Source organism: Helianthus annuus, chromosome 3, assembly GCF_002127325.2.
Source record: "Helianthus annuus cultivar XRQ/B chromosome 3, HanXRQr2.0-SUNRISE, whole genome shotgun sequence".
In the NCBI taxonomy this organism is placed as follows: Eukaryota; Viridiplantae; Streptophyta; class Magnoliopsida; order Asterales; family Asteraceae; genus Helianthus; species Helianthus annuus.
In genome coordinates this window covers 117,637,898-117,647,611 of record NC_035435.2, presented here as the reverse complement: position 1 = coordinate 117,647,611, position 9,714 = coordinate 117,637,898, and the positions used below count along the sequence as shown (strand labels likewise).

General features: G+C 37.7%; 1 protein-coding gene across 1 annotated transcript; it reads left to right on the top strand.

Annotated features, from left to right (window-relative positions):
• Nucleotides 1–8,163: 8,163 nt before the first annotated feature.
• On the top strand, nucleotides 8,164–8,631 carry LOC110869660 (uncharacterized mitochondrial protein AtMg01250-like). Its single transcript, XM_022118898.1, has one exon. The coding sequence runs from the start codon at nucleotides 8,164–8,166 to the stop codon at nucleotides 8,629–8,631; it is 468 nt and encodes a 155-aa protein (XP_021974590.1).
• The last annotated feature ends 1,083 nt before the right edge of the window (nucleotides 8,632–9,714 follow it).

The window sequence follows — 9,714 nt, the reverse complement described above, 5'->3', positions numbered from 1 at the left end:
ATACACATATTTTAACATCAACAATTTCAGAGATTATCTCACAATTTCAGTTTTCACTAGAACAAGAGTCTTAATCCTAGTGTTTATCAAGTTCTACTAACTTACTAATCACCCACTATAGTGATTTTGATCCTTACAACTAACATGCAAGATCTTGACAAGAATTCATTGAGGGTTTGTCCCCAAACCTGGTATTACTCCAATTTTCACGCTTACTATCACTAATTCAAGCTAAACATTCAATTTCAATCATAAGCAAAGATTTGGATTGAATCAAAATGACCTAATTTGACATACCTTATGATCCCTTTGACGAGGTGATCACGATTTTATGCTTGGATTTCGATTTCTAACTGATTTAAGGCTTCAATTCGTGGTTTTTCTTGTAAACTAGGGTTTGGGTGAAGAACCCCTTTGTCGCCCCTGCTTGTTGATCGACCAGACACCTCTAGAATGGGGTGTTTGGTTTGTTTTTACTATTTTAGTAATTCAAGTTCTAGTTTTTACAAGATTGGCCCCTCCATTTATTTAACATAACATTTCTGTTGTTTTAACCCCATCGTAAGTTATTTTTAGACTTGTTAATTAACTCGGTTATAAATTCCTAGTTGATAAATTCTCATTTATTTAAACTTTATAATTCTAATATAAAGTTTTATAATTTCGGGGTGTTACACATAAGATTGAAAGATAAACAAGCCAAAAAGTTAAGGAATGAAGATAGACAAATTGCGTTCATCAAGCTGTGGTATCCAGATAGCGACAGTAAACATCTTTCCCTAATAGTGGGGAATTCTGTCGGTCCAAATTTTTGGGAGTCATTGCTGGGCGAGGACGGTTGCGGTTGGTTAAGCGATGATGTAAGTAATGCCGTCTGTATATAAAAACCATAAATAAATAAATTTATGTTTTTTGTATATTGTTTTCAAACTAACTTTAGAATGTTTAACAGCATATATTTGGGTGGATGATCCACTTGTATCATTCAAGAAATGAAAGTGATCGCTGGAGTATTCTACCCCCATATTTTCAGAATTATTTTTGATCGCGGCTGTCGACCAGACCTTCAAAGGTTACTTCACTGGGCAGGTTCAACCTTTTCCACCAATACATACTGTTGACGAGGTAATGTGGAATGAACGTATTTGATTACTGGATAAATGTATTTCGTATTGAATTAATTTAATATTTTGCGTAATAATTATATAGGTTTACATACCGTTGTTTATACAAGGCCTCCACTAGTTTTTAGGCATTTTCAACCTTGTCGATTACACGCTGACGATATACGACATGTATTAGCCCGATTTAACTGATTAGTACTCCAAAATACATGTTGCTAACTATGTTAATTTGTTGCTGTTTTAGCCTTTTAAATGCTTTGGAAAAGGAAAGAACGGATGTGGTGTGTCATATAAATTTTGTGTTTGATCATTGGCTATGAATTCATGGTTATAATCCACTTGTATCATTCAAGAAATGAAAGTGATCGCTGGAGTATTCTACCCCTATATTTTCAGAATTATTTTCGATCGCGGGCCGTCGACCAGACCTTCAAAGGTTACTTCACTGGGCAGGTTCAACCTTTTCCACCAATACATACTGTTGACGAGGTAATGTGGAACGAACGTATTTAATTACTGGATAAATGTATTTCGTATTGAATTAATTTAATATTTTGCGTAATAATTATATAGGTTTACATACCATTGTTTATACAAGGCCTCCACTGGTTTTTAGGCGTTTTCAACCTTGTCGATTACACGCTGACGATATACGACATGTATTAGGCCGATTTAACTGATTAGTACTCCAAAATACATGTTGCTAACTGTGTTAATTTGTTGCTGTTTTAGCCTTTTAAATGCTTTGGAAAAGGAAAGAACGGATGTGGTGTGTCATATAAATTTTGTGTTTGATCATTGGCTACGAATTCATGGTTATAATGTCCACAGACAATTACCGTTATATTATCCCTTCGAAGTTATTTATGCAACCGATGCTCCTCAGCAGTCCGGACCTTTGGGAGACTGTGGAGTTTGGGTTTGCATATTTCTTGACAGGTTGATAAATAAAAAACCGTTGAACGATGGTGAAGATACTCGGAAAACAGCGGAACGAATGAGACGTCAACTAGCTTTACTATTTTATGATTCCGTGTTACCCGATAGTACAAGTGACGTCTTTGATGATGATGATGAACCCGTAGTTGTAAGATAATTGTAGTATTTTGGTTTTAAAAAATTAAATAAATTTGTACTCCTCTATATATGTATATATATGTTTGTTCCACCTTTATACAAAGACATATTTGTTAAAACATTACCAATGACAAGCATTCCTCCTTCCGTACAAAACACAGTTTGGATCAATCAACGGGATCGGGATTGCCAGTGGTCTCCAAATGTGCTTGAATTTTACTACGATGGCGATAATCCTACTCGCTATTCTTCATACACGGGGATAACACCACTAGGAAAAGCTTGGTGGGGGGGGGGGACTGCTTGGATTTACTGGAGCGGGTTTTATTCAAAAAACGGTACCTTAATAATAAATCATTCCGTAATAAAAATCAATTTCATTATTTTTGTAATAAATAAATTACCATTATTTTTTAGCACGTAAAAGCATGGTGTAACAAACTCATGTATCAACGACAGATTGAAATAAATGCATGGACGCTGTCGTCAAATGATTATCGTTGGACAGTTCTACCGCGAAATTTCTTCGACATGTTAAATGAACAAGATATTGATGCAACTAGATACGCAGATGGTTCTACAGCAACATATCCTCCATTCTGGGAAATTGATACGGTAGGCTTAATTAATTTTTTTTTATTTTATTATATCCGTTTTTTTATTAAGATTTTATATTTACTGTTGTTTTACGTTGTAAATACTTATACCGTATATACCGAAGCACGACTCTCATTCTTACTCCACACCTATTTAAACACATGTTGGTCCACTACTCAACTACTCAACTGGCATCCCCCTTTTTTTCTACCTCATGGCAAATCAAGAACACAACATTCATCTACACATTCATATCAACGTCAACATTTCCCAACCGGTTAACCACCTAAACCCACCCTCAGATAACCCCGAACCAAACAATTCCCAAACTCGTAACCCCCCAAACCCGGTGCAACAGCCAACACGTGAAGCACCTTTTAGCGGTTCAGGTCAGTGTCAGGCGCTTGTGCCGTTACCTAACACCGATGAACGACAACGTCCTTTGGACCAGATTATTCCACAAGAATATTTGACGGTTACTGCTGACGAAGACTCAGACGAGGAATTGGATTTCGAAAGACTGTACGATGAAGTGCGTTTTGAAGCTTATCATGCGGAAATGGAAGGAGTAGAGTATGATTCTGAAGTGGAAGACCATTTCGGTTATTAGTTAAATGTCAGGGTTTTTTTTGGAATAAGAACTTAAACGTGTTTGATGTAATATTTTTTTTGCTATGAATTTTTGTTTTTTTATTTACAACATTGATTTAGAACCTAAGATTATTCACTTTTTGCAGGTATACATTCCTATACCGGACAAGGAACAAAATTGGTTGCTTTTTAAAATAAATCTAAAGTCACTAGAATTAAGAATTTTTTTTGTCAACACTTGTGACACGATTAATTGCGGAGATTCATTTTGCGTACACAGAAGAGTACATCAAATTGTGCTAGAATTTGAGTCTCTATTTTTGTGGTTTCTCGGATGTGTATCGTACTGGCAACACTTAGAAATATATGAGACGCGTGCCATGCAAATAGTAGGGGATTTCGTGTGGCCTGATCAAACAGATCGTATTGGCAGAAATTTAGGAGTCATCATATGTATGCTAATGGAAAAACTTGTTCGGGATCGTTCTTTAACATGGAACGAAGGAAACGTTCAGGATGCTTGTTTCAGACACAGACGGTACATGGCAGATGAACTCTATGCCGGGCGCTTCACACCTGTTAATGTTTAATGGTTCTATGTATGCATGTAATATAAAAAATAACATATTGTAATGAAATGATTTTCAATATTAATTATTTGCAACTAAATAGACTTACTACATTATTTGAGAAATTAAAATACACAAAATAAATTATAGTATTAAAAGTCTCCCAAGTTAAAAGACGGATACATATAATTAGACGGAGTTTGTGTAAAATGATCAGGATCATCGATTTCTTTCCCTTTTCCTTTGTCTGGGCCTTTGCGAGTATGAATTTCTGACGGCATGGGCTGCCGACAGACATCCCGATGATGACCGTATGAGTTACACCGGGAACAATACAGGGGAGTAGGTTCTTCCCCGCGGGATAAGATCCGGTGGTTTTCTCGAGGACGACCGGCCTGGCGTTTTGTCATATGCGGCGATTGAAGATTGATAAGGTCTTCTGGAGTCTCCCATTCGGATCTATGAGGAAGAGGATTAATCGCTTCTTCATAAGTTTTTTATAGACTTCGTTTGAGTAACACGGGAAGCAATACTTACTGCAATCGGTTTCACCTAAAAATTTTGACACGGCAATAACATGCCCGCACGGTAAACCAGAAACCTGCCAAACTGGCAACTACAACTTCCATTAACAAAGTCAACTAAACCCCCCTTTCCACTGTCTGCGACAGAATAACTGTTTAACCCAATCCCAGCAACCGTCCAGGTTCTAGACCCTTCAATTTTTTTAAAAATTTTCTTCTGTGCCCATTGTGTAAGTAAATGTTTTTCATGAATACCTTGCAAACGGCGATCGTAAAACCATTTCTGTACTGATTTCTGGAAGAACTCTAAGAGTTGCGTTACCGGCATTTTACGCGAGTGTCTAGATAAAACGTTAATAGACACCGCGCTGTTAGATGTCATATAATGATATCGATTGCCTGGACAATGCGCCCTTGCCCATCTACCGAACCCAATACTTGTTAAAGTGTGACGTACTCTAGGAACGGCAAGACAAAGAGCATTGAATGACTCGTTAAAATCAGACAATCGGTACGATTTGCATGTCTTCCACCACAGCTTCTCATTTTCTTTTTTTTATCAGAGGGTAAACGTAGGTTCATCATTAAATGACGACAGCATAACCCATGATAAGCATATGGAAAGACGTTTCTAACAGCTAGGTGTATAGAATTCGCTCTATCCGATATTATCGCCATGTCAGGTATTTCACCGATACATTCTTTAAGCTTTGACAGAAACCATGTCCAAGATTCACCATCCTCTGATTTTCCTATTCCATAGGAAATTGGTAAAATTTGGTTGTTTCCATCCATCCCAACTGCTAAAAATAACGTCTCTTTAAATTCACTCTTTAGGTGTGCAGCATCAATGATCACCACCGGTCTTAGATTACAGATAAAGGTACGAATCTGAAACAAAATTATTTAAAAAACGTCAACAAGATGTAGTTTGACGAAAAAAACAGAGACTGCTGTAACTTACCACAGCACCAATCGCAACAAAGACCATTTCAAACCGACACTCGTCATCAGTCTTGATATGAGTGACAGAACCAGGATTTGCCCGCTCTAGATTGTAACAGTAAAATGGTAGTTCTGCAAACGAATCTCTGCTTGTTCCTTGTAAAAGCTCTAGTGCCAGACTTTTTCCACGCCAAGCTTGACTAGTGGTTATCTCAACTTGGAATCTTTGTCTAAAATATTTCACTATTTCATTACAACGATATATTCTACCATTGTCTTTTAAAGGTTCTTTTAAATAGTGAGCAACAACCTTTGGGTTTGCCTGACGAAGATGTGGGTACGTTAGCGTCTTCGAGCACGAGTGTTTATCGTTAAAACTCTTAACAAAAAACACCCCGCTATCCCCAAAACTGTATGCACGAAAACACCAAACGCAACCGTCCACCAAACAGGACACTTCGTACCGAGTTTTAGAAGATCTATCTACTTTAAACTCAAAGTGTTCTAACAAACATTTTTTCCCAACTCAAGTTTCATGTCTTCTTTGTTATTAAATACGTGCCCTGGTTCAAAAGTAATTGAAGAAGATGGCAAACAATTTTCAAATGAATTATCAGGATTTGGTTGGTAGTCGTTTAAAACATCATAATTTTCTTCATCAGTACAGAAATTCAAATCAGGAACTTTAAATTTTTTTGGAGGTGAAAAACTAGATGACCCAGCACAAAACCCTTCAACGAAATATAATTTATAAATTTCAAAAATATTTTCCATAGCAAAATTATAAAACATTGCAAGATCTTCATCGTTTATTATATCAATTGGATCACTAAATGAAGACAACCGATACGATAACTTCGTAATGTTTGTAGAACTACACATGTTTGACACTTTACTTAGAGGAGCAGTGTATGAAAGGTTGGGTTCAATTTCTAAACCACGTCTACTTGAATCAGCATCAGCAACATACTCCAACTTTACGTTAACGATTTCCCACTTTCCGCCGCTGTATACAACCAAACGAATCTTCATAATTTTAAGTTGGTAAGTTCCTTCTACAAAAGCTAAATGTTTTGATAACTATAGATGAATCTGTTGCACAAACACACAGAAAAAAAACAGACAAATATAAATCTATAAACTAAAGCATTGAAACGGCTCGGAGCCAGCGGAAACGGCTCGAACCATATATTGAAACGGCATTAGACAGCTGTACCGGCTCGGACCCAGCTGAAACGGCTTGGCTGGCAGCAGTGGGGTCCACGTGTGTACGGTAACGGCTCGGCTACAACCTAAGCACACTGCTTGGCTCATTGAAGGAACTCGGCTAAGATCTTTCAACAGGAGCCGATTGTAACGGCTTGGCTAAGATCTTTCAACATTGGTCGGACACGTGGCGTGGACTGCAGCATCCTCAAGCCGTTACAGGCTTTGTCGGACACGTGGCACTCAACGGTTGGCTGGCCGTTAAAATAAAATCTTGTGCCGTCTCAGCATGCTGAAACGGCTCGGTGAGGTGTGTCCATTGGCCAAAATGAAAAAAAAACGGCATTGATTTTGCTATTTTCGTGATTTTCCCATTATAAAATGTTAGAATTACTAACTGATTTCATTTTGATGATAACTAGGCCGTCTGAGCCCTAAGAGCATTCACATCCAAGGCATCATATTCTCAGTGTGATGTTTCTAAAATATGAAAAGTATAAAAAGTGGTTGTGAGTGGAAGAGAGAGAAAATGTTACTATTCATCTGTATATTTAGGGGGACACTGTTCACCCCTATAATTTTTTAATATATTTTGAAAGTGGTTGTGATTGGAGGAGAGAGAAAAGATAATGATAAAGGTATAAAAAATATTATTTAATTGAAAAAAAGAGAGAAACTGTAGTGTTTTTTAGTGTAATTTAGGGTTAAAATATAGTGGAATGGATGTGAATGCTCTAAGGCTTCTTATTTTCCAATCATAGTTTTTTATTTATTTATTTTTTCTGTGAAAACTATTATTGGAGCCAGTGAAAAGTTAAATCATTGCAAATTGGAATTACGGTCATATTTTACAGTTATGATAAATCGACCGACTGAGGTTTTTTGTTACATTTTGAAGTTAAAATAATAATTTGAATTCTCAAATGTAAGTGTTATTCGATTGTTGTTGGATGAGAGATCAATCAGGGTGGATGAAACTTGTAATGTTGACTTTTGTGGGAATGATTTTTTTTTTTTAACGGCAGAATTTATATATAAATATAGAAAGCAGGCCAGCAAGCTGTTGAAATCTCGACAATTACAAAATTAAATCTCGAATATTGAAATCTACTCATCTATCCCAATCAAGATTACAATATTTTGTGGGAAATGTTTGTTAGCTAACGGGCCCCGACGGATTTAATTTTAGATTTTTGAAGAAGTTTTAGGAGTTTGTGGCGGAAGATTTTAAAAAAGCGGTATTGCACTTTTACGAGACCGATTCTATTTCGAGGGGATGTAGTTCTTCGTTTATATCGTTACCCGAAGGTGGCCGACCCGCTTGGCATTAATGATTTCAGACCTATTAACTTGATTGGATGTTTGAGCAAAGCGATATCCAAGTTATTGGCTGCTAGGATAAAGTCGGTTTTGAATTCCGTTATCATCTCCGAAACACAATCGGCTTTTTTAAGAGACTGTAACATTGTTAACGGGCCTCTAATTATGAATGAGGTGGTAACTTAGGTGAAAACGAGGAAGGCAAAGTTAATGATGTTCAAAATTGACTTTGAAAAAGCATATGATCACTTGAACTGGGGATTCCTCGATTCGGTCCAAGAGCAAATGAATTTTCCTCCTAAGTGGCGAAGGTGGGTGATGGCGATTTTATCTTCGGCGAGATCATCGGTTCTAGTAAATGGCTCACCATCGTTTGAATTTCAGTTTGAGAGGGGTATGAGGCAAGGCGATCCTCTATCCCCTTTTTTGTTTATCATCGGTATGGAGGCGTTTTCGTGTATAATGAAGAAAGCGATTGAGGTAAATCTTTTTCATTGGTTTATATCACCTAACGAGGGGCCGACTAAATCCCATTTGCTTTTTGCGGATGACGCTCTCATTTTGGGGGAATGGTCATCTATCAATGTGCTCAACTTGGCTCGTCTATTGAGGTGTTTCCATTTAGTGTCAGGCCTTAAGATTAACTATGCGAATCTCTTCTTTTTGGGGTGGGCGTAGATCAAGATGAGGTGAGGGTTTTTGCTGAGGATATCAAGTGTAAAGCGGGTGTTTTACCGTGTTCTTATCTTGGCTTAGTAGTGGGTGCTAACATGAACCGTGAGAGTAGTTGGATCCCGGTGTTGAATGCTTTTGACAAGAGACTCGCCTCATGGAAATCTTCGGTGTTATCGGTGGGTGGTAGGTTGACCCTCTTAAAGGCGGTTATGGAAACCATCCCAACTTACTTTTTCTCGTTATTCAAAGCTCCTTGTAAAGTTATTGAACGATTAGAGGCGAAACGAAGGATTTTTTTTTTTTTTTTTTGTGGGGGGGGGGGGGTAACGAAGATAGAAACAAGATGTGGTGGGTGAGTTGGGATTCGATCACATCCCCTATTGAGGCCGGGGGTATGGGTTTAACTCCACTAAAAGATGCTAATATTTCGCTACTTACTAAATGGTGGTGGCGATTCAAAAACGAACCGAATGCTTTGTGGAGAAATTTGATCGTTGCTCTTCATTCGTCGAATCAGTCATGGCCTATTCTCCCACGTGTGAAACGACTACCAAGTACGTGGAACTCCATTGCGAAACTGGAAAATCAATTGGCGGGTTCGAATTTTAATTTATCTAATCTTTTGAAAGGAGAGATTGGTTTGGGGGATAAAACAAGGTTTTGGATTGATGCATGGGTTTCCTCAGAACCATTGAAATGCATGTTTCCTAATATTTTTAAACTTGAGAAGGACAAAACATGCTTGGTAGTAAACTATTATATAAAAAATGGTCAAAATATTTCATGGAAGTGGAGATGGAAGAGGAGTAGACTTAATCAACAAGAAGGAGTGGAGCTGGCAGATTGTCTAAATTTATTGCATCAGGTCAATCTTCAGCAACGCCCGGATCGGTGGGTGTGGTTAAATGACGATAGCGGCTCGTTCTCGGTTGCTTCAATGAAGAAAATTCTGTTTGATTCGACTCGCATGGCAGCTCCCTTTGTGATAGAGTGGAATTGATGGGTGCCTAAGAAAGTTAATATTTTTGTGTGGAAGGCGGAGAGGGATCGGATACCGACAAAAGTGGCGTTGAGTAATCGGAATAT

Excerpts from the sequence above, each read along its gene's own strand:
- LOC110869660 (XM_022118898.1), top strand. The coding sequence starts at position 8,164 with ATGATGTTCAAAATTGACTTTGAAAAAGCATATGATCACTTGAACTGG.